Source organism: Sylvia atricapilla, chromosome 13, assembly GCF_009819655.1.
Source record: "Sylvia atricapilla isolate bSylAtr1 chromosome 13, bSylAtr1.pri, whole genome shotgun sequence".
NCBI classification, from domain to species: Eukaryota; Metazoa; Chordata; class Aves; order Passeriformes; family Sylviidae; genus Sylvia; species Sylvia atricapilla.
The window spans coordinates 6,020,394-6,045,236 of NC_089152.1; the positions used below are offsets into that span (position 1 = coordinate 6,020,394).

At 46.6% G+C, this 24,843-nt stretch overlaps 1 protein-coding gene across 6 annotated transcripts in view; it reads right to left on the bottom strand.

The window, feature by feature from the left end:
- Nucleotides 1–599: 599 nt before the first annotated feature.
- The window catches only part of CHD2 (chromodomain helicase DNA binding protein 2), an 81,745-nt gene continuing 57,501 nt past the window's right edge, over nt 600–24,843 (bottom strand). For all 6 annotated transcript variants that reach the window (XM_066328280.1, XM_066328284.1, XM_066328279.1 and 3 more), the window contains 29 exons: nt 24,468–24,512; nt 24,138–24,313; nt 23,332–23,456; nt 22,509–22,725; nt 21,802–21,891; nt 20,753–20,943; nt 19,553–19,741; nt 18,898–19,060; nt 18,385–18,537; nt 17,817–17,888; nt 16,574–16,723; nt 15,828–15,976; nt 15,226–15,322; nt 14,398–14,490; nt 13,742–13,915; nt 12,655–12,830; nt 11,161–11,202; nt 10,053–10,192; nt 9,183–9,321; nt 8,894–9,044; nt 7,516–7,638; nt 7,067–7,195; nt 6,179–6,319; nt 4,910–5,044; nt 3,643–3,821; nt 2,978–3,077; nt 2,280–2,496; nt 1,316–1,565; nt 600–1,162 (listed from right to left, as the gene is read on the bottom strand). In XM_066328280.1, coding sequence (XP_066184377.1) covers nt 829–1,162; nt 1,316–1,565; nt 2,280–2,496; nt 2,978–3,077; nt 3,643–3,821; nt 4,910–5,044; nt 6,179–6,319; nt 7,067–7,195; nt 7,516–7,638; nt 8,894–9,044; nt 9,183–9,321; nt 10,053–10,192; nt 11,161–11,202; nt 12,655–12,830; nt 13,742–13,915; nt 14,398–14,490; nt 15,226–15,322; nt 15,828–15,976; nt 16,574–16,723; nt 17,817–17,888; nt 18,385–18,537; nt 18,898–19,060; nt 19,553–19,741; nt 20,753–20,943; nt 21,802–21,891; nt 22,509–22,725; nt 23,332–23,456; nt 24,138–24,313; nt 24,468–24,512 — 4,340 coding nt within the window. In that variant the 3' untranslated portion in view covers nt 600–828. The remainder of the gene's footprint in view (nt 1,163–1,315; nt 1,566–2,279; nt 2,497–2,977; nt 3,078–3,642; nt 3,822–4,909; nt 5,045–6,178; nt 6,320–7,066; nt 7,196–7,515; nt 7,639–8,893; nt 9,045–9,182; nt 9,322–10,052; nt 10,193–11,160; nt 11,203–12,654; nt 12,831–13,741; nt 13,916–14,397; nt 14,491–15,225; nt 15,323–15,827; nt 15,977–16,573; nt 16,724–17,816; nt 17,889–18,384; nt 18,538–18,897; nt 19,061–19,552; nt 19,742–20,752; nt 20,944–21,801; nt 21,892–22,508; nt 22,726–23,331; nt 23,457–24,137; nt 24,314–24,467; nt 24,513–24,843) is intronic.

The window sequence follows — 24,843 nt, forward strand, 5'->3', positions numbered from 1 at the left end:
AAATACTGTTCTCACTCCAGTTTCTTTCCTGCTGGTCAGAAGTGAACTAAGCCTTTGCTAAGGAAGTTGACCTTTTTTTCCCATATCCCAGCTCCTGCTTACCCCCAGAGTCAAGATTTGCCAGTTCCAGCTCTGGAGATGGGAGGAAGATCCCCCCCACCTCTTCTGTTGCAGAGGACACAAGAGCAATCAAAGCAGAGCCAGTTTCTTGAAATGGATAAAGACATGGAAATGATAACATGGCCAGGAAAATGATGGATGGTCACCAGCATGGCTCCAGCTCCTTTGGAGTCATTCTGCAGGGACATCAAGTCCCTCTTTCAACCAAGTTTGGCTGCTGAGGGACTTTCCTGTCCCTCCTTGAATATATCCTCCCATTGCCCCATGCTGGTGACACACAAATCCCAGCCCAACCAGTTTATCCCCAACCCCAAAGCAGCATCTGTCACATAAGATCAAGTCAGAGCAGGCACACGGCCTTCTGCACCATCCTAAGCAGCATCAATCTGCCGCCTTCTTCTGAGGAAACATTGGCTGGAGAAAATTCCCTTGGGTTCATTGGACTGAGGAAAACAAAACCAAAACAACGAGGCAGCAAGGATGGTTCCATGACAGAACAGTTCAATGGTAAAAAATGGGGAAAGGAAATGGGAATCTAAACCAGAATCAAGAACTAGGGAAAATCTTCCTCCACCCACTCCCCCAAAATCCTCCTTGACCCAGCCAGATGATAGCAGCATGTTCAGAGTTTCTCGTTGCTGGCTTGGAGAAAGCCACCGTCGCACCAATCCCAGAATTTCAGACGTGCGCTTCCCCCTCTCAGTCACTTTACGCTTTCCGAATGTTCCAGTTATAATCTGGATTGTTTTTCTGTTCCAATGACCTATCCAGAGGTGACCTGTGATCCAGAGGCGACTTGGAATCGTGAGGGGATTTCTGAGAGGGGGGTGAGCGAGGGTCCGACACCGTAGGGTGAGATGGAGGGAGGGGCTGTTTGTAATCTCCCAGTTTGTCTGTGTGGAAGGACCGGTAGTGGTCCGAAGGTCCTTGGCCATGGTAGCCCATGGGCGGCCTGTGGTCAGACATCCTCCGGAAATCCTGCTGGTGGTAGTTCTGAGGCCTGAAGTCGTCGGACCGTCGACGTTTGGAATCGTGGTGGTGCCTGTGGAGAGAAAAGCGGACGGAGATCAGCTCCCTCAGCCTGGCTTCTGTGGTCAGCCATCCTGACAAACACCCCCCAGCCCAGCCCAGCCCAGCCCTGCCCAGCCCTGCCCAGACCTGCCGAGGTGGGGGAATCAATCAATCAATCACTTACCTGTCGTAGTAGTCCCGGTGGCCTCTGTGGTCTCGGTCGCTGTTGTACTGCTCGTAGGGCCTCTTGCGGGACAGGTTGTTTGGTCTGTAGTTCCCGGAGCTCCGGTGGGGATCTCCCCGTGACCGCCGGTCCCCGTAGTGGTGGTCCTTGTACCAGTGCTGCTCGTACTGGTGGTGCCGCTCCCCGCCCCACATCTGGTTGCTGTTGCCACCGTAGTTGAACTTTCGATCCCTCTGCCAGTCTCCTCGGTCTGCCGTGAGCAAAGGGCACCTCTGAGTGTCTTTCATGCTTTAAGCGCATTTATTTCCCTGAATTCTCCAAGAAATAATAGCTATTGATGCCCCTTTAACTTTCTCCTCCCTGAACTATGTGGGCCCCATTTTACTGTGGGAACTGACAGTGGTCAGAACATGGATTTTTAGGCTCCAGGCAGTGCCTTGAAGCCTGTGGGAAAGCCAAGGACAAAACTGGCTCAGTCTGGCCTGGGAAATCATAAGGAGGAACCCAAAACAGTCTCGTAGATACCGTCCTCCTGACACCTTGTGTTTTTCCAGCTTGTTTACTGCTAGAGATGTTTACAAAAAGGTGGTGCCCTAAAGGACCAATTCTATTTATTGTATCGAAACACTGTATTAAAAAGAATCTGTCTTTCAATAACGTTTGCAATAAGCCCTCTGAAGAAATTGGGAGTTCTACATGTTGTTACATGAGCCATCCTGAATCATAACGATATTTTATTCTTTGAATTTCTTTATCACTATTTTTTTATCACCCTCGCAAATCTTATCCTGTCCCATTCTCACATTCTTTTCCTCACTACATCACCGTGTTTTCTAGCCCAGCAGTAAGTGCAGTGGTAATGTATGTTCTATCCCATCATCTTTAAACCTGAGCAGTCACAAATCCAAGAAGGATTTGTGTCCAGGAGCATTTGGGTCAGAAGGGAAGGTTTCTCCTGGCTCACCTGTGTTGCTGAAATGTCTCTTGTTTGGGTGGCCGTAGTTGTCCCGTGGGTGCCCATGCATCTGCTGCTGGGTGTGGGAAGGGGGCATGTGGATCTTCTGGGAATGAGGATTGTGAGGCACGTGGGACTGGGACATCACGGAATCACGGCTGGAGCCTGAGGGCTCCGGACGGAACGGCTTCTTCATACTGGACATGTCCTCCTTCTTCTTCTGCTCCTGCAAGGTGGAACAGAGGGATACAGCTCAGCTGCTCTCCCACCAAAAGATCAGGACTGTGAGCAATGGCCTTGTCTGCCAGGCTCTGGATTTTCCTGCCTCTTTGAGGACTTGGTGAGCCAACTCTGCGCTCAAGAATGGCACAAACGTGGTGGAGGACAGGCACAGTTTAGCAGCTCTGCTTTCTACACCTGATCTCTACAGGGCAGCATGCCCAGGCTTTTCACTCCACAGGGCAATGGAACATCACATGCCACACCAAACAGTGCTTTTGCTCGGTCAGAACAGCCAGGACAAAGTGACCAGAAATGCCACATGACAAAGAAGGCAAATGCAATCAGACTGTTTAGATGTTGAGAAAATCACACACTGCCAACAACAACAACAAAGAACACCCACAGTTAGAGGCAGAAAGAATTGGCACTTCCAGTGCAGCAACTTTTAAGGACAGAAATCAAAGGGAAAGCACTTCAGCTCTTACCTCCTCTTCCTGTGATCTTTTCTTATGAGCCATCTTGTAGAGTTTGTGTAGTTTTCTGGCATCAAATTCTGTGAATTTTGACACAAATATCCATAGGTTCCTAGAAGGACATTAACATTTTCTGTTAAGCGTTACAGCAGCAGTTTAATTGCCAACGGCTTCCAAACCAACATCAAATTCATTCTATCCTCTCTGGAAAAGAGTCTCAGCTAAGAACAGGATGACCAGGAGGGCTGGAACCACGTTCTTCAAAGTAAAATAAAGAGGTTTGCAGTGGTTTATGTGATTTAGCTTTGAAATCAATTTTACCAATCAATGAAATCAGGACAGCTTAAAGACAAAACACTTGCCTGGGGCTGGTCATGGAAGACCATCCCTGGAAATGTTCAAAGTTCAGGCTGAATGGAACTCTGGGCAACCTGGTCTAGTGAACTGTGTCCCTGCCTATGGCAGGGGGTTGGAACTGGGTGATTTTTAAGGTCCCTCCCAACCCAAAGCATTCCATGATTCTGTGATTCTGTAGACTGAGTGGACCAGAAAACACAAAATTTCATGGGTTAGGTAAGAGCCAAATGGCACATCCACCCACAAAAAAAACCAGCAGTCTCTGAACTACCATCTCAAAATATCCTAGGCCAGCTAAGGAAAACAAAACAACCCTTCACCTTCTCCATAGCTTGATGTGATCCTGGTCAGTGTAGGCTTTAAGGCACTCAGAGATGCGATCACCGATTTTTAGGAGGCAGTTGCGTGTGTGCTCCAGCTGTTCTTGAACTGTCAATCCCTTATCAGGCTTATCAAGTTGCTTCAATGCTTTTTTGACTGGTCTCATCCTTTCCTTGCACTTGAAAGAGCAATAGAGAGGAGAAAGTGATTAATTTGGCAGAGAGTTCTACATCATTGCCCTGTGAATCGAAAAGAAGTTTGTTTAGCTTTATCTGGCCATTAGGCAAGGAGAAATCAGCTATAAAATAGCAAATGGTTAGACAAGCTGCAGACAATAATCAGTAAAAGAGTCTCCCCACTCTCCACTGCCCCTGCCTTTTAGGAGGGAACAATTTGCTTTGAAAGCAGTAGCCACTCATGGTCTGCCCCTGCATGGATCCTGGGGCAGGCAGGGAAGTGTATCCAAGCCTCCACATACTGAACCAGCCACCCCAGCTGAAAGACTGCTCAACTCAATCCTGTCCAATCCCATCTCTGGTCACTTTAATGCTTGCTTTTATCAAAACTGGCAGATATGAGATGAAAGCACCATGTTTTTTTTGGCCTGGGCACATCAACACTTTGCACAGATAAGAAATCAGACAGGTTTTTTGACTGCCTGCCTGGATCTTTTCAGCATCACAGAAGGAAAGTTAAAGACAAAAAAATCCCACAGGACCTGCAGCAAATACAGAGATTTGCATTGAGAGAACTGCTTTAAAGAAGTGGGTTTTCAGCCAAGGAGAATCTGCCATGACAACTTTTACTAGAAAGCAATTTTTACAATGAGCCTTGTGGGCATGTTTGCTGTGAGAGCATTTACACAGCTCTGCACTTCCTACAAGGTCACCCTCAAAACTCTCCTGCATTTCCTTGCCTGAAAGAGCTTCAGTGGCTCCTTAGCTTCTACAGGACAGGGAATGTAAGGCTGCAGGGTCTTCTGTAACTCAGGGCTGCCAGCTGAGCAGTGGGAAGTCACCAGCTGAAGCAGAGAGCCCTTGTGCATGCTCTGCTGACAGGCTATCAGCTGGCAGCACTGGTGGGCAGCTCTTGTCCAGGGCTGTCCTGTCCTGCTCTCAGATCAGCCAGAGGAAACCCCTGTGGGGCACAAGGAGGGGGCTCACACCCCAACAACTAAGACACGTCCTTGGATGACATCTGAGCAAACCTTGGCCGCCTCGCTGGGCTCTTGGCACTGCCCTCCCGTTTGCTGAGAAAAATACTCACTATGCTGAATGTTTCTTGGTCCAGATCATCATCCTCATCTTCACCAATGGGGATTGGCTCACTCCCTGCTGTGATGTGGACGGGACCTTGCGATCTCTTCCCTTTGCTTCCAGATTTGGCCTCGCCACCTTTAGGCTTCACAAGGACAAATTACACACATCACACGATGAGCCAGAATGGAGGATCCCAAGTGACCCAACTAACAACCTCCACACTATTGTTACTGGCAGTTGCTAAACCTGGGCACAGTTCCTACAGCTTTCCTCTCAAAATCTCCAACTGTTGAGCTGCAATGGCTCTGTTTAGCTTTACATCATCCCTGAGGGAGCAGGGGAAAATCAGAGCCAACAGTTTGGACACGAATATGATATTCACACTCATGGGGAGAAACCAATGTTGAAGACTTAGAAGAGAGGTTAAAATAAAGAGTGTCTCTCCCTTGCAAAGGACAGTGTTCAGGGTAACCTCATGTCTACACAGATCTTCAACTTTATGTGATATCAATAGTTCTCAAATCATGGCCTGTTCATGTACATTTTTACCTATATGACTTACTTGCAGTCAAAGCTGTACCAAAAATCACTAGAAAGCAAACTTTCCCCTACACAGGCGACAAAACTTCTAAGTTTGCACTTATGACCTCAGTGTCAAAACACACTGGGCATGCAGTACATACCTGTTCCTTGGACAGGTACTTCAGGTCATTATTATGGAAGCTTTTACCACCCCTTCCAATTTACACCCAGCCTCAGGGCAGTTGTACCCAAAATTCAAGAGACATTTGAGTCTCCAGCATACCAGTGATGTTGAAACACTCATTCTGTTGAGTCCTGAACAGTGACAATGACAACTTACAGTCTTGATGATGTGGACAGTTGGGTCATTTGGGTGAGTTTAAATTAAAGGGGAATACAGACAAGGAGCTGCCATCCCTGTGATAAATCACAGCTGGACAGAACTTTGATCTGAGTGCTCCAGGCTCTTTCCCTGGTCTTCCTTAACATCAGCTCTGTGGCCATATCCATGTCCCAGGGACAGCTGTACTTTAAAGGCAGCCTGACAAAATATCTTCTGTTTTGGTCACATTCCATGAAGCTTTAGGACATTCTGCCTTTTTCTACTTTCTGTGGCAATTCAGAAGGGCTGAAAAAGGGATACCCCTTCACCTCACCGATATCTCTTCACACAGGGCCTTTAATGAATCCTAAATCTTACAGTTTGTCCTGCTCAGGGACTGCCCTATAAGCTGCCCCTGAAAGTACCACATACCTTCTCTTTCTTGTCTTTTGTCTTCTTTTTCTCTTTATCGCTTTCCTTTTCTTTCTTAGAGGACGTCTGCTTTTCCTTGTTCTCTTTGTTCTCTTTCTTCTTCTGTTTCTTTTTCACTGGGCTCTTGTCCAAGCCATCCTCCTAGAACATCAGTCACAGCACAAAGTTGGAGTCCCTCACCTCATGTACATTTTCTTCCATAAAACATCCTTAAAACACAGGCAACTTTTGAGGTCCATCCAGATTTACCCTCACACCTCTTTAAGCAGACAGCAAGCCCTGCTCAAGCAGCTGCCATCCCCCCAAATGTGACAAAAGGGTATGAAAACCAGACCAGCCCCACTCTGTGACAAGCTGGCAAGCTGCAGAGCAGCCCTGCTCTCCTGTGCCAGCTGCGCTCCAAAAAGCTCAGCCCCTGAGGTAGATACTGATCAGCACATGAACAAAAAGCCTCACACTACAAGCCAAACCACTCAAAGACTGAACGTTTTCTAAGCAACAGGATGACCTTGGTAAACTCCAGCTCCACCACGGGCTGACTTGCCCAAAAGGAGAGGGAAACAATTCTTCTTTCTCTCCTTTATAAGGGCAACAGGCTTTGTCCTGAGGCAACCTTTCCCCTAAGTCAATATGTGGATGTTTGTGGCCATTCTGGGATGCCCCAAATCCCTTAAAGCACTAATCTAAAAGAATAGGTGGGAAAGGTCATTCTTTCACACCAACAGCTGTTTGGGTGGTTTTGTGACTTTGCCAGTCCTGTGGGAATTTGCTCTTAGTGCCTCTGGTTCCTAGGGGCTTTGCTGGGAATGCTTCCCAAGGTGACTTTGGGCACTAACAGCTCAGCCCAAGGAAATCTGGAAAAGTCACAATTCACCAAGGCTGACTCACCTTGACTTCACCTTCTTCTGACTGGTTGTCTGAGTGCCGAGGAGAGGAGAGTTCATTTCCGTGCTCGTCTTTGACTTTGGGAGCCTTGTTCTCTTTCTTTACTCGTGGTTTCCTCTTCTTTAGCTTGCCCTGGTAAAAACATAGAACAAGTCAAGGAAAGCAAAGAGATACAGCTTCTTCCTGAGGACAATTCCCATCTCCTGAATGTTGTGCAAACAGCTGCAGGTCCTGCAGGCTGGCAGGAAGCCTGAAGCCTGATGAGCCTAAATCCTTCAGTAAGTGGAGTAATAACCTTCCCCTTATTATAATTTAAATGAGTAATATCACAGTGCAATCAGACAATAGACAAGTCCATATTCCTTCACATAAATGATGTCTGGTGACCTGGGAACACAGGGTATCTCCTGCCATCAGCCAAACACTCCCAAAATCAAGCAGCCACATCTCACCTCTTCTCCATCTTTCATGTTTTCTTTCTTGTCCAGATCTTTTTTCAGCAGTTTCAGTAGATAATCAACTCGGGTCTGGAGCTGTTTTCCCTGAGGTTTCTTATCTGTCTCAACAGGTAGTATCTTTGATAAAAGCAGAAAAAAAATACCCATATGCACAAAGCTTGACAAAAGATTTACACATTAGCAGCAGCTCTTCCAGACCCAGCAAAGGGCAGCAGATACTGCACTTTCTGGGGAAACAAAAAGATTCAAGCCTTCTTTCCCTCTCAGATTGTCCCTGTCTGGCCAAAGGCAAAGCTCCTAGCAAGCAAGCATCCCTCCTCTTGGAATCCTGCAGAAGTTAAAGGATCCCAAGGCTTGCTAAGTTCTGTTGAAGGAAAAAAAAATCCTTTACAAGTTATATTTGGGGCCTCTAGTTGCAAAACTGAGTCCACTGGCCTTCACACATCAGATTTGTTTGTGACAGCTTGGTCACAACAGCCCAGTCACTCCGGTAACCTGAGACATTGCTACAGCAGGGGAACAGATGAACAGATTTTAGTGGAAAACAAGGCTGAAAGGTGACACTTTGTGGAGGAAATATCTCAGGTTGCCAGCTAGGTTTGCTTCATCCTTCACTGGAAAATGGGTGGCGTGTCTCAGGCAGCTGTTTCCATTGCAAAATGCCTTTCTGGGCTCCACACATGGAGGGCTCTCAGGCAGAGCCTGATCTCTGCTTAGAAGCACCAGCAGGGATGTCACAGGAATGCTGCATGCTGGCAGCAAAGCTGCTGTGGAGATTCCCAGTGCTCCTCAGCCCTCTGCTGCACTTTCCACACTCTTTCTACCACACTGACACAACGGATGGTGGATTATTTTTAACCCAGATCATTTCAACATGGTGCCTGTAAACTGTTCTTGTGGGGATGACTGAGGAACAGAGGAGCTAGGTGGAGGCTTTCCAGCTGGCTGTGCTGCCATTCCCAGTCCTGTAACCATACCCTCAAAGCTAACACAGACCAGCCTTGACATGAGCAGTGTCAAATCTGTGAAAAATTATTTCCACTCAGAAATTCACACTCAGCTGCTTGTGAGATGCTCGAGGAAACATCAAGTCACAGCCTCTCCTATCCTATGCATGAAACCACACATGTCAGCACTGCTGTTTTCTGCCTGCATCATTTCAGTGTGGTTCACCTGGTACTGCTCACCAAACAACTCTGCTTTCCATACAGCATGCAACATTCCATGAAGGTCATTGTTTCCCTCATTTATTATTTACCATGATTTTTTGGAGTAGTTACAAACACAAACATCTGTTTCTGGAGTAAATGAGGCATGTTTGCTATGAGCACTGCAAATGGTCCCAATGGAAGCACCAAGCAAAGCAACCTACCTTATCAGATAACTTCAACTCCGGATCTGTTTTAATTAGCTCCCAGTTTCCATAACCATGCTCGTAAATTCCCACTAACAAGCGAGAATCCTCCTCCACTCCCCAGTCTACATCAAAATGAGCAGCTTTGACACGGCACGTCAGGCGGTACCTAAAGGCATTTCAAACACGAGCTACTTTTAATGCTGTGGAGGGTAAAGCAAATCCACACACCCAGGCTATTCTCTTTCCACTACAAAATCCAAATTCCCTGAGCCTCTTTCTGCGTTGCCTACTTAGCCAAACTCACTTCTTCCTTTCCTCTGGGTCCGAGGGAATGGATTTGTGCAGCATTTCAAACTCCTCTTCGTGCTGGATGATGGATTTCACATTGACTTGGACACCAGAAATCTTGATGGTAGGACCTCGTCTCTTTCCAGGTCCTTTCCCTGCTCAGCAATAAAACACAGCAATTAAGAGAACCCTTACAGAAGGAATTGTCTCTGTAAAATAGCTTCACAGACAGTGATCAAGACCTTGCCTCCAACCTCTTATTTAAACATAAGGCCCAAAAGATAAGATTTCTTCCACTATCTCACTTAGATCTGCAATTTAAACGTCTCCCAGTATCATTTTCTTAAAAATACTTCTAAGTATGCTGGAGCTGTTGATTCTGCAGTCCTTGTCTGCTGCAACAGGCAGAGACCCAGCAGGAAATCCATCCCTGACTCTGTTTGTCCAAACAAACAGCAAAGAACAGCCAGACAGAGTGTGGGTGGTGATTCCAGCTCCAGGAACTGCTAACTGTGGATCCAGCTTTATTGAGGAATACCCAGCACCAGTTTGATTTCCAGCCCCAGGAGGAGCTAAAATAAGATCTGCTTTGCTTTGTGGCCCAGCATTCAATAAGCTGGTCACTTCAGCTTCTCCCCACAAAAACTCATGTCCAGCAGAAGCTGACAGACCCAGGTGGCACTGTCCAGTCTGAGCAGAAAGCTCAGGGACTCCTCTCTGTGAGTGAGAGCTGCCTGGCAGAGATGGGGTGGTTTAAGTGTGTTCTTGTTCATTTATTCTAAGTCACAATGTGGCCTTCCTGTCCAGCGTGGGAATGGTTTCCTCGCAAGCTCCATGGAACACTCCCAAAACCATCCTAACAGCAGCACACAACCCCTCTGCCTACCTTCTGCTGGGTTTTCCTTCAGCTGCTCCTCATATTCCTGCATTGCTGACACACAGCTGTTGTGGATGAGCTCTCCTAACCTCTTCAGGTCAGCCACAGACTTATCCACCAGCTCAGCATCCCGGGCAATGCACTCCAGCCTGGGAAACAGGGACAGTTTTGTGTTTGATACAGCATATCTCCTCTCAATCACTTCCTAGTCAATTGTTTCACAGCTCAGTGCTGTACAAATATGAACATATAAAACATGCACGAGTTGAGTTTGTGAAGGAAACAACCCAGTTTTTGTCCTTGTTTTTGGTCTAACAGCTGCAGTGCAGATGTAGAAAAACTGATCCAATCCTCTGGATTTTTTTTATGAAAGCAAAGGTGAGAACTGTCTATCTTGGGGAAAACAAGGACCCTCTGTGACTGTCCCGTATTCCCTCAGGCTTTTTCAGTGCCACAGTAATTCCATTTGATGGTCCAAAGCTGCCATCTGCTGTCCCTTTTGCCTGCCTGAAGTCAGAAACACCAAGACTCACACGTAAGCCTTGTGTTTCATGCCAGAAGAGCAGAACCAGCTGAAAAAGCACTGAATTTCTCCTACAATACATTCAGGGAACTCTGCCTCAGCCCTGACACCTTTCCAGAGCCAGCACAGGGCTGAGGTTCTGCAGATCCATGTTCAAGAATAGCGCCTCTCTTTGTTTCCCTTCAGGAGGGACAGAGAATGGAAAGATGCTCCAAATTCAGTCCTGAGGCTAATGTGCATAGAAAGCTTGGCCAGTGTTTTGGGTAGCATTTGCTGTTCTGACAGCTGCTCCCACTCCTTTCTGGGCAGAGTGGGAATGCCCCAAGGGCTGGACTGTGCCAGCAGGACACTGCTGTGTCACAGCCTGGCGCCACGACTGCTCCAGCTGGTTTTTAGCCAGCATCCATCAATGCCCATCAACAAAGACACCAGGGACTGTACAGCAGAGCTTGGGGTCTGATGGCAGGACAGAAAGGCTTGTGCTGTCTGTGGAAGTTGTGTCAAACACCCAGAGCAGTGTGTGCCTGGCTGTGCTGAGAAGTACAATGTGCCTCCAATGATTCCCCTCTGGGGCAGGGCCAACTTGGGACTCACCGTTCAAGAGGTAATCCAAACTTCTTGTAAGCCTTGATAAACCTAAGGAGAAAAAACCAAAAATAAAAAACTCCCTAAAATAACTGCCATAAAAAGTAGGTCCAATATCACAAATACGCTTGAATATATTAATTACAGCCTGTCACATTATCACCCTTGCATTCCCCACTGATCAGCTCAGCATCCCTCAGCACTGGGAAGCCTCATCCATTAGCCCCCACAAAAGAGTTTTGTGACCTTGGCTGAAGAAGAACATAACATTATTATGAATGTTGAGTGTTTGACAGATGAGGAAACAAAAAAAAAAGAGGAGAGTGGTAACTGTAGGGCAGAAAAAAAAAAAAAAAAAAGCATTGGCTTACACCATGTTGGTAATTATTAAGTTCATTTTTCCAGGAAGAAAAGAGGCATTAAATCAATGTCATTAGTAATTTTAAAGCTCAGGCAACCCATCACAGAAGAGCCAAATGTGGTTCAATCCATCACAGAGGTTTGCAGACGAGGTTTGCTATTTATTTTCATGTCTTATTTTTATTGTGAAAATCCCTGCTGTGGCTAACACAACTTTAGGGCAAGAGTTGCTGCAATCAAACATTGCCTTGAGCTGGGAGTAGACACAATGGCTATAACTACAGGTTATTTTAAAAATTAATTCATTTTTTGCCTTCTTTTTTTCATTTTGTATTCTTTCAGCCTCTTTCTGCTACATCACAATAACCTAAATGGCTGTTACATTGCATACTGTAACATGTCCTTCCTGCTCTGTGGTTTCAAGATGGTTGAGGGGGAACTGTCACAGCCAAAAAACTCTGATATCTCCTGCTTAAAAATACACCAGCTCAGAGATAGAAAGAGTTAAGGAAAACTCATAACACCTCCTCTTCCATCTTTGGCTGAACATCTGGGTAGAGCTGTATGACAAAGATCTCTGGGAAAGACTCAAGAACTAGAAGACAGGAGAGGAAAACAATGCTCTAAAATTCAGTCCCCATTTGACATCAGAGACTGACACACAACCACTCGGATCACACGACCAGTGCTTCTCATGAGGTCATTTTGCCAGAGCCTGCCTTTCACTGAGTGCTTAAATCAGCAGGATGACTGCCAAAAAAATGTCAGGAAGGCCAGAGCCCTTGGCTTGTCCAGCTCTGCAGCTCATGGCACCAAAGACCTCACATGTTACAGGGCATTAGCTCAATCCACTTGGCCCACAAAGGGCAGTTACAGCACAGATTAATTTTAGGAAGGTACCAGCTACACTGTAGCCTGATGAAAGACAATCTAAGTCCATTTTGCACTGACCTGAATGTTAATGTCATCAGCTGGGATCAAAGTGAATTACATAAAGGTGCAGAAGCTGTGCCAGTGAACCAGCTCTGCCTAGCCACTGATGTGCTTACAGGTGAACACATCCTGGATTAATCTGGGATTTTCTCCACCTGCATGGGATTTCTATATTTGTTTTCTGAACTGTCTCTTATGCCCAGCACTGACCTCCTGATTTCAGCATCAGTAAATCCTTCCACAGTGTCTTTTCTGACACTCCGAGGGCGTCCCCTGCGCTTCGGTCTCTTCTCGTCGTCGGTATCGTCAGTCTCGCTTTCTGATCCAGATGATCTCTGGAGCCTTCTCTTGGTCTCTGCATCAGATTCACTGTCATTTGTCTGAGCCTGCACGTACCAGAGGAACAGCAGTACAGTTAACAACTGCTAATCTAATCAGCTAACAACTTTTTCTGTCCCTCCGTGCATTGGCACTATTTCATGGACTGTAAAACACCTGAGCATCCATTCCTGGAGATGTAGGAGCCTGTGTGACCAGCCCAGAGAGGCTGCACACCCTTGCAGCTCCCAGCTGGCTGAGGCTGTGGTGGTCATCCTCCTTTTACAGCCACCAGTTTAACAATTGCATTTTGATCTATTAAGAGATGTTAAAATATTGATTTCCATGGGTTTGTGGCACAGTCCCTCTAGACTATTTTGAAAACCAGGACACCTCGGATATTAATCTGGATTCATCCAACAGGAATTATCCTTCTCTGTGTTTTTCATGTCAATGTTTTTCCCCAGCTCACCCCAGAGAATAGTTCTAACTCCTTAAAGTCCCATGTCCAAGCAGAGCATCCTTGCACACTCAGCTTTCTTTTGGATTGGGGTAGATCCCATTACCTACAGAAGAACTTGGGAAGTCACCATCTCTTTTGCTCCTCAGGATCCAGATTTAGGCAATAGTCACCCAGGGAGCTATAGAACCCAAGGAAAAGAGACAGCCAAAAAATGGCAAAATCTGCAGCAAAATCCAATACAATTGGATACTTTGCTTTGTGGTCACTATAGATTCCTTTTATTTTGCCTGCCTGGTGAGATGAGTTTCACCAAGTCCAGTCAGGGCCCTCATGCTGCATTCCAAACCATTGGTCCAATGCACAGTGCCAACAAGAGGTCACTGTGCTACCTCTGTGCTTTATTCACAACCAACTCTGGAGGAGGGAAAGATGCTTAGATGGCGAGGAGATTTCCCCTGAGCATTCTCTTTGCCAGCTCTCTCCTCCAGCCTCTCATCCCCTCAAGATGGGCTGTACCTTTTTAGTTGAGCTCCGGATTCGAGGCAGCATGTAGATTTCCTCCAATTCTTTCTGCCTTTCTTCCTCCTCCACCTTTTTCCTCTGCTCTTCTGGAATGATATCATCCCAGTCCTTCTGGGACCGCTCATCCAGCTCTGTCTCTTCCTCCTCCATGGTTGCAAAGTTGGCAACCTTTTACAAGCAAAGGAGAACTTTTAGCAACTCCCTCCCCTGGCAGGAACACCCCAGAGCTGTCTGCTAAGCCTCTACTTCTTCTCCATAGGAATTCTGCCAACACTTTCCTAAGTACTTTATAATTGATCCCTATGTCACTACATTCCTGGCTCCTTGCCATGTCTTTGGACTAACAGCTTTTGAGGAAGTACGTGCAGTTTAAGAAGTACTGCTGAATATTTGTAAATTACTGGGTTTGTTTCCAAATTTGGTAAATTCTGCCTTTTTATTCCCAGCCTTGAAAACCACTTTCCTGAAATTAAATTAATACCTCCATCAGGGGGGTTGGAACTGGATGATCTTTAAGTTCCCTTCCAACCCAAACCATTCTGTGATTCGTGTCCCTGAGGTGCTCCTGCCTGTTCCTGACCTCACCACCAGGGCAGAGTGTGGGGAGCCACATTCCCACAGCCCACTGCAGAGCCTGGGGGGTCCCATACCTTGAACTGTGAGAGCAGCTCGTCGGTGGCACTGGTGGACACCTCATTCTCCCGTGTTTCAGCCAGACGCAGAATCTCATCGATGTCCATCTCCTGCCAGCCAGGGAGAAGGAGGGATAAAGTGAAGGGTGCCAGGCACAGCGGGGAGTAAGAGGCTTTGAGGACAGACTCGTGTGCTGATATGAGCTAAATAAAGTGCAAATATCTGCAAGGTGTCATCCCAGAGGGCAGGGATGAACTGTCTCAAGTGGTACAAGGAAGTACAAATAAGGTGACAGGACAGAAGGAAAGGACCATCAAGGCTGAACAGTGGAGAAAATTTCCAGGCAGTGAGATGTCTGAAGTGTAAGCTGTGTTCCCTGGGGCGAAGCTCTGCTGCTTGGGCCATTAAGAGAATTGGTCAAATCATTCAATGCTAAACTGTCAAGCACTGTTGCACTGAGGCAGGAGAGAGAGACCTGTTCACTGCACTGTGCTGACTCCTGCCTCGTTCAGAACCACCAAAAAAGGATGCTGAGCAAGTGCTCAGAAGAGGCAGGGAGAGGAGCCTTCAGTAGGCTGTGCTGTCACTAGCAAATAATCCTCAGGAGGCAAGCGACTTCCTTGGTGACCATTACTATTTAATCCCCAACAACAAGGCTCTCCTCAGCCCCTGATCCCCCAATCCCAGACTCTGCTTTCAGCTTCTCCAGACTCCCACATGTCCTATTCACCAATCTGCTCTCATGCTCTCACAAGGCAAGAACAAAGCAGGAGCAACCACAAACAGTCCCTTTTGCAGACCTGTAATGCAATACAAACTGCCGTGTGATTTCAATTTCAAACTACCTGAGGCTCTGACTCTTCCCCTTCAAGTTCCTTGAAAAGATCTTCAGCTCCAAACTTCAAAATAGCTGTCAGCTCCTCTTTGTTGAAGGGGTTTGAGCTGCAAGAACAAGAGAAGGAAAAGTGTTTTGAGCTGTTCAGTCAGAACTGCTACAGCACAGAACCATACCAGTGTTTTTCCTAGTTGAAGCAAGGAGTAAGTTTTCTACCCAGCACTATAAAAAGCTTTGTTATTAATCTCTTTCCTGCTCTAGCACAGACAAAGACTGTAATGGGAACCACCTCCATCTACTGGGGGAAATTAAGAGAATCTGAGGTCACTGCCAAAATGCAGCTGTTCCACAGCCAGGTTCCCTCAGACCAAGATGATCTCTGGGTGGAAGACAGAAACAAAATCAAATAATGGCCTAAAACTGGGTTTAAATTTCTGATTGTCTTGATCCTACGTGTCCAAATGAAGAAGCCAAATCAGTCAGCAGTGGAAGCTGCCATTATTTATTAGCCTTCTGCCCTGTACCCTATCAAATAAATACTGGGAAATGCCAGCAGGTGAAGCAGGTTATGCCACATGTTCCAGACACTTCTGCCTCCTGACTGTCACGTACTTGGATCTCCCAGAGTTGTTGTCCAGAACAGTCCGGCCCGTGGTGTCCATACGCTGGATAACCAAATGATCCAGCACCATTTTCTTCTTGGCTCTCTCAATGATCTCCTCCTCCACTGTGCCCTTGGTGACCAGGCGGTAAATATTCACCTGAGAGGCAAAAAGAGAACACAGCTATTTCCTGGACAGCCTCTGCTGACACAGCAATGCATCCCTCAGCTGTTTTCACTGGGCTGCTGACATTGTCTCTTCATGTGCTTTTTCAGAAGGAAAACAAGCACATTCTCTGTGTATCTCAGGAGAACCAGTTAAAATCAGGATGGTGGACACAGATCCTGTAGTGGGCCCAAGCACAGAGTAAAAGTCTTCTGAAACAATCGCTCTAAATTCAAACCAGCACCAAACCAGCTTTTCACATATCTAATAACTCCTAGTAAGGGTAGATGTTCTACTTTTTACATTTTTCAGGGCAAGAAAGAACAGAGTCCTAGTGGACTAGGCTGAGAAGTGCAATGCCATGAGGTTGGGTTCTGGGTATGCTTAAAACCAACAGAAACACTTGGCACCTGGCAAATCTGGGCTGGTTTTTTGTCTCCTACTTTTAAAATGAGAGTCCCTCGGGCAGCACTCTCTGGAGCAAGGGCTGGGACAAAAAGCCCATGTTTTCAGAAGCTTTGGTGAAGTGAGAGGATGTTTAGATGCACACACTGAAGGCACAGTGAAAACAACCCAGGCAGCTCTTCTGACCTGCTTCTTTTGTCCAATCCGGTGGGCTCGGGCCTGAGCCTGGAGATCATTTTGGGGGTTCCAGTCCGAGTCAAAGATAACAACAGTATCAGCAGAGGCCAAATTAATTCCCAGCCCTCCGGCTCGTGTTGACAACAAGAAACAGAAGTCCTGGGAAGGAGAAAATAAAAAAGCATCCATGAGTTAACCAGCTTGTAACTGTGGGCATAAAATAGCAATGGTGACTCGAAAGCTGTAAAAGGAAATGGAGGGAAGGCTCTGTTGCACTCATGCTTCTTAAAGCAGAAAAATTATTTCCTTCCCAACCCCCTGTTTATGCAGGCTTAAAAGCACCAGTCTTAAAGCCCAGACCCAGGGTGAGGCAGTGCTGGCCCAGGTGAAGGCTGTGCTACTCCAGGTATGAATCGACATGGGAGAGCAACACAAGGCAAAAACACCTTGGAGTTACTTCTGAAGGTCAGACTACATTGCCCACCAGACTCCTACAAAGACAGCAGGAAAACACCTGCTTTTTGTTGCCTGAATGCTGTTAGGAGTGAGATTAACAATGAACAGATTGTGTCAAGTTAGAGCCAAGATGCCTGAGCCCCCATGGATGTCCTCAGGACAGGAAAAAGGGCATGTTCTATGGGCATTCTTGCTCCTTCCCCCCTCACACTTCCTTTTGTTAACTCTCCTACAACCACCACCTCTCACAATTCCTGTGTGAGCCAAGAATTCTGCTCCAGCCCAGGCTTCTGCAGTGAAGAAAAGTATTTCTCACAGCTGGGCTGACTGACACAAAAACAAGTGTCTTGCAACAGTCACTGTGAGTCAGCAAGCCCAGATGAGAGGTTTCAGATGCCCTCTCCTATTACACTGGAGAGTTTCACCTCCAGCAGCAGACTCCACTGCCTGCCAACACTTAAAATCCTTCTTTTGTCTCTCTCATTTCATATTCAAAACCAGCTTCAGACTGGAATCACTCAGCAACCACCTCATTCTCCAGACCAATAGGGAGAGAATTGCTAAATTTTGGCTCTTCCCAGCCTCTTCAGGACTTTCTGGAAATGTGACTTGCAGCCCTGCTCCTTGGATGTGAGAGATTTAAAATAAGCAATACGGCTGGGTTGCAAAACCTGCCATATCCGTGTCTTTAAAAGTACCTGGGGTCCTGTTAAAAAGACTGAACTGAATTAATCCCCTGTGGTCAGTCACAACCTGTGGCTCAGCCACAAACCCTCTGTGCCCAGGACTGCAGTACCTCGGAGCCGTCGGCGTTGAAGTGATCCAGCGCCTGCTTTCGGATCTCCCCCTTGATCGAGCCGTCCAAGCGCTGCAAAAACCAACAACAGTGATAAAAGAAAGAAGGTAAAGGAGCCCTGAGGGACTGCTGCACCCGAGTGCTGTCAGCCCTACAGCCCCCTTTGCTGCCTGCAGCGTTTAATTGTTAAAAATAGCCACCAATTAAAAATAACTGCACTGCCTCAGCTGTGTCACAAGGGCTGGGGGATGCTCAGGGAACAGGCACACAGCGGGTGACACCACAGCTCCCGTTACAGCCTCCCAGCCAGGCTCTCTGTGCTCACTGTCCTCAGGGTTTATCACATGACACAGCCCAAAGCAGGGGCCTGTCAGAGGAGTTTTGCAGAGATGGGGCCACACTGAAATGAAGGGACATCCCAGTTCTCTCCAGTAAGTGCAACCTGTAATCCCAGCACCTGTAATCCCCAACCTCTTGGGAACTCAATGACTCCCATTGCTCAAGCTCCCTCCAGTTTTTGCCACACTTTTGAAGGGACCCCGCTGTTTTCCATGCTGATGTTTCTCACCTGAAAAGGGTAGTGTTTGATAGTCAGGTACTCTGCCAAGATGTCCAGCATCCTCACCATCTGGGAGAAGATCAGCACTCTGTTGCCTCTCTCCCGCAGTCTGGTCAGCAGCTTGTCCAAGAGAATCAGCTTTCCGCTGCTCCTAATCAAAGACTGAAGAAATAACCATCATTTCCAATCTTACCCTTATGTACATCCCACAGACATGCTCCTTTTGGGATCATTCATATCTTGTACATCTCTAATCTAATCATCTGGATTTACACAGCAGAGCCCACACACACAAGGAATCACACAAGATAGATCTTACACTGCCCACAGCTCCTGCTCTAGAAGGCCATGAAATGTTACCTACAGAGGAAGTGGAGGGCTAGAAGTTCAAATGGCTTAGCTGTGAGAAGTATTTTTAAAGAAGAAGCCACAGAAGCTAAAGCTTCACTAGAAATTATTTTGTTGGGAGGACGAAATAATGAAATTTAAGGAAAAAAGGGGGTGATCAAGGACACAACTCACCTGCAGGGTCTCAATGCCATTCTCTCTCTCGTTTTCCTCGGGAGGTTTGATAAGGTAGCAATGGTTGCAGCACTTTTTCAATTCCATCACAATATTCAGGAAACCAGATGTGCTTCCCCTTGTTCCCTTTGAAAGAGCTTTGTAGTTTCTTGTCAAAATCCACCTGCAGGCAGGAAAATTAAAGTCCAGATCATTACTCAGTGCAGAGCAGAGTCCTGGAGGAACAAAACCTTCAGGAACAGCTCATTCAGGCATCAATCTACTTTCCTCCCTCCATCTCTCCTCACTTCTCTTACACGATGCTATTTGCTCTCTAAAAACCCTGACCTGACTTGCCTATTGGTATTATCACAGTTGAACATTGTACAGAATCCCAACTTGGTGCATATTGTCATTCCTCCAAGAAGAATATAACCTGTCTTGCAAAACTGGCCAGTTGAACTGTATCACTCTACAAAAACATCTTCCAGAAGGAAAGATATCAACTACCCTACCTCATATTCCCACTGGGAAGCTGCCAGTACTACAGGTGATGGTGTCACACTGCACTCTGAGGGCCACAGTATGTACAGAATACTGGAACACATTGCCAAAGGCCCACAGAAAGATGTGCCCATTTCTACTGGCACTCTGAGTAACTTATTCAGTGACTCACTTGTAATACTGCTTCTGCAGAGCAGACATTTCCACCCGGAGGATCTGCTCCACTTTGGCTGGCAAAGATTTCTCCACATCCTTCTTCACTCTGCGCAGGAGAAACGGCTCCAGGACTTTGTGAAGGCTTTGGTAGCCATTCTCTCTACCTTTCCCATGATCCTCCTCAAAATCCTCCCAGAACTCAAACCTGCCAACAGAAAGGAGAAGAAGAGGAAGAGTCAGAATAGCTCTTTTCTTATGGCAGCAAACAGCATCTACTGGATACACTCCTGCTGCACCACAAGGCAGGAGACCAGCAGTTTAATGGAAACACAGTGGAAGATAACAGATTCCCTTTTCTCTGGTTAACTGAACAGATTGGTGGCAAAGCTAGAAGATCTCTGGGCTTAGACATCTTCCTAACATCTTATAGTTAAGCTCCATACTGACTCCCAGGACCCAAAATCCCAAGTCTCCCACTATTTTACTCTGTTGGCATTTACCTGGCAGCAGTTTCTGAACTTTCCTTGGTGCCTCCCCCAGGCACGGCTCTGACAACTGGACTGTTTTACCCTGCTCTGAAGACTCTTTTGGGATTGTTGCTTCCTCTGACAGCTCCTTTGAAATGTGGAGATCCGCTCTCCTCCACTTGGGAGACCTCAAGCCTCTCCTTCACTCTTTCTGTGATCCAACAAAAAGAATTTGGGGGACAGCTCTTCATGCAGTCAAACATAGTTTCAGTGAAATTTGGGGCATGCCTGCCTTAGCCTTAGAGATACTCACAGCTCATTTTATTTTAAAGGAAACAAAACATTTGTTACCCTGTGGACACACAATCAGTCAGACAGCACTCCTAGAGCTGCCACGGAATGGTTGGCAGAGGTGCCTGAACCACAGTGTACTGGAAACCTCAGAAATGGCTGAAATGATTGCTTAAAACAAGTTTAGCTTTTTAGAGATGGCTGGAAGACAGCAGGCAGATTTGAAAGGCATGTATCAGGTTTCCCCATTCAGTTTGCTGCCAGAAATACTCCTTGTGTTAGTTATTTAACCTTTGATTTTCCCCACTAATGTCTGTTCTCCTGTCATTGCTGTCACACCACTGAGTTTAATTCAGGGATTTAATTCAGGGATTTCTGCCATTCTGCAGTCCGTTGAGCCTATTTAACAGACAAGAATAAACAGAGACATTTCTTGGAAGGCTTGAAAGGAGACTCACTTCTCTGGCATGATGAAGTGCAGCAGGGACCAGAGCTCCTTGAGTGAGTTTTGAAGTGGGGTGCCCGTGATCAGCAGCCTGTGGTTGGACTTGAAATCAATCAACGTTTTGTACAGCAAGGAGTCGTCATTTTTCAACCGATGGGCTTCATCCACGCCCAGAAAGGCCCAGTTAATGCTTCCCAAAACAGTCTGCAGGAAGAGAAGGAAAAAACACAGGCACTGAGGAGACACTGGGTCAGACAGGCCCCACCACCTTGCAGATGTGTCTCTCTCCAAGGCCAGGAAGCCCAGCAGAGTCTGCTGCCCAGGGTGTCCTGACCCAGCCCTGAGGCTGGACCCTCACAGGATCTTCTTGCTAACAAAATTTGGGGAGTAGAGTGCCTTCCCAGAAAGGAAAAGGTGAAAATCAGCCATGCTGTACAACACTCCTGCTGTATCTCAATAATCCTGCAGCAAGTACACTTATCCTACTCCTCCCTTATTCAGAAAGCACAGTCTTTCCCTAGCTTTTTATTCCCCCCTTTTTCCATGCCCTTGGGGCCCTGGGTCCCAGTGGAGCAAGAACAGGAGAGCAGATGAACAAGCCTAAAAAGTTCAGAGAGAGCTTTTATTATCTTTTTTTTTTTTCCCTTTTTTTACGTTTTTTGTTTTCTGCTAGGACTCAGTAATACACTGACAGAGCTGATAGTATTTCCTAAGCAGACAGATCTCTTGTAGATGTAAAAATGCAAATACTTTTAACAGTGTAATGTTTTGTCCTCATAACAAGCCTAAATTAAACCAGGTAAAAATCCAGGTTGCTGGACCTGACAGATATCTTATATGTAAAAAGAATAGCACAGCTGTGCAGTACAAAAGTGAAGACACTGTAAAATGTATCCCACATTCCCACATTTGCTTTCAATAACTGGGAAAGAAAAGCAAATAGTGGCTGTAATTCTCCATCACCAGAGAGGGAAGAGGTAAAACCCACTAGCTGAGAACTGGCTTTCCCCTTTGAAAAATGAAAGAAAGACTAAGTAAAAACATTCTTGGACCATTACTCACTTTATCCTTCAGGAGGATCTCATACGTTGTGATAAGGGCATTGAATTTCAATCTTTTAGACTGAGAATGGATCCACTCATATTCACGTATCTGTGAGGGGAGACAAAAGTTAACTTGAACACGTTATCAAAAGGAAAGAGTTAACAATTGTTATTTCAGTGTAGCTGTAAACCAGAGACTCCAACCAAGCCAAAACTCCTGTTGTTCCAAGGTGCCATTTGATGAGCTCAAAATGCCTCTAAATTTGTTTTAGAGCACACATGGTTCAACTGCCCTTACAGAAGTAACAAAATAAGGTTAACTTGCTGTTATGACATTAATGAACACATCACTTCACTGTGGACACCACTAGAGTCCCAACACTCGTGTGTCCATTGTCTGAATAGTTCCAAACACTGAAGACAAGCACTTTTTACTCTGCTGGACTTCTCACTGCATGTTTCAGTCCAGATCAGTACTGGCTTCCAGACTCAGAGAAGCCAGTACTCCTGCACTCGCTCCAAGAGGCAAAATAAAGCAAAAAATTCCCTGCAGCAGGGATTTACACCCACACACTCAGCTACACCAGCTCCAGCTGCCTGCAGTGCTGCCAGCACTATCCACCAGCCTCTCCAGCTGACTGTGTGTCACACACATCATGCACAAGCTGCTGCTTTGCACCCAGTGCTTCTCCCTGAGCCCTCACCCTTTGCTCTCTGATTACACACCATGTTCCTGCTCATGAGGTCTCCAATGTAAACCACCACGTTTATCTCGGGCGCCCACACTTCAAACTCCCTCTGCCAGGAGGTGAGGGTGGACAGGGGCACGACCACCAGGAAAGGGCCATACAGCTGGTGCTGATGGAACAGGTATGACAGGAATGATATGGTCTGAATGGTCTTGCCCAGTCCCATTTCATCAGCCAGGATCACGCTGTTGTTCCTGAGAAAGAGGAGAACAAACAAAAATGCTGTCTGAGTGCGTGTTTCTGCCACTGCTGATTTACTGTGCTCCACATGAACAGCAATCCACGACAAGGACAGAGAGGGGCAGTACAAAAACAGTTATTGGAACACTTCCAAGTGGATCCCAGGGATAGCCAGACTGAACATGGCTTAAAAGAGTGCAAAAATTAACTATGATGACTCCAAACTGGAGGAAAACAGGCAAAGGCAGAGGGGAACCAGTGGCCTAATTTTAGAAGGACATGTCTCAAAGACTTCAATGAGTATATAAGCACACTGAGCCAGAAACCATTTTTTCCCATTAAGTCAATGGAAATCTAGGGCTGATATGTACCAGGCTCACAAAACAGCCAAATTCATCATGTGAACAGGCCCAGACAGGGAAAATGCTTTTTGTTTTCACACAAGGTTTTTTAAGTTCACGCTTTAGGTAGTTCCTGCTTGCAGTGTCTGCAATGATAACATTTGAAATCCTTCAAGCTGCAAAAGGAGGGCGGGTAAAGACCTCACTTGAAAAGGAGGAGTGCCAAATCCTTCTGGAACAAAAAAGCCACAGAATGAACATCACAGCCTCTGTACATACTTGCACCAGGAGTGAGCGAGCCAGTTGAGGCCCTCCAGTTGGTAATCCCTCAGCTCCAGGTTCTCCCCACCAATGTACGAGGGCTGCTTCTTCAAGGCAACAAACCTCGGCCTCTGCTTCAACACCTGAAAGAGATGCTGCCATAAGCCCACTGAAGAGAAAGACAGAACTCTCAGTGGCTGAAAAGCTGAAAATTCAGGAATGAAATCTATGAATTCAGCAAAAGAGCGTATATCTCTTCACTGGTTCAAGTCTGTCCATGTTTTCCTAGCCAGTGCTTGTGTCTGCATTTCTTGTGATTTGCCTGCTGCCCTGTGGTTTATGATCAGGGCTCTGAGTCCCCCAGGAGTGTAGTAAGCTGCACAAAATACATAGGAGTTGGAACAAGCTCCACTTGCTTCTTTGTGCTCTTTTGGTTTTTCTCCCATTATTTCTGACCCTCTCCTTCACTGTATCAGCATCTTGCAGGCTTCCTCTTTCCCCAGGTGTGCTGTTTTTTCATCCAAGTGATATTAAAACTGCTGCAGCTCCTTCTGAGGAGGAAGCACTTTGCAAGGATTAATTAAGCCTCCCACTCCCCAGGGGGACATAACGTTCTCACTGTGCACAGAGTAAATGAAACTCAAAGGGGTTCACGTCTCTGCTTGAAGTACAATATGAGAGCAGCAAACAACCCTTTAAACGCAAGTGGGAGGATGGGAAAATGTTCTCTGACATTTATCCTGACAAAATTTCATGTTCCCACTGCCTGCATCTTCCCCCAGCCTGGAGGAACCCAGCAAAGGAGAGGAGAGAAACCAGCAGACCTTGCAGTCCCGGGTGGGAATCGTCTTGGAGTTGTTACGGCTGTTGAAGCTGTCAATGCAGTGCTGAAATTTCTTGCTGATCAGAGCCTCATCTTCCCAGCTGCACTCAGCATAGGGCAGCCCCATCCACTTACACAGGTATTCGGGGTCATTTGAGGATGTTTTTCGACTGTTTGCTGAAAAACATGCAAAAAAAGCCCAAACCTCAGCACCTGTGGTTGAGCAGCTGAACCACAAACACGGTTCACAGGTTGAAACTGCCTGGGCAGCCACAAGACAGGTCTTGGCTCATAGGAAAAGTGTAGAGAGACCAAAAGAATGTTGCTTTACCTGGGAAATCTGAGTGTCCCGTGGCAGACTTGCTGGTCTTCACAGCTGTGTTTGGAGAGAGAAGGGAAGGGAGGGTTGGAATGCTGGCAGCCAGCAGAGGGAGCAGGGCAGGCGATCGCTGCCTCGCACCCACGTTTTCACAGGAATTGGAAATAGGTTAAACCGCTCTCCAGGCCAATTCTCAAAGCAACTGGCACCTGTGACTGACATGACTGTGATATTATCAAAGTGCTCAGTAAGTTCTGCTTTTATTTTTATTAATTAATCATGAAAATCTCACCCCTGAGCTGCCTGCAGCCTAACCACATCCTCAACCACACCACGGAAAGTGGACCTAACAAAAGCCAGGCCCATGCTGCTGCTTTGGAAACAAACA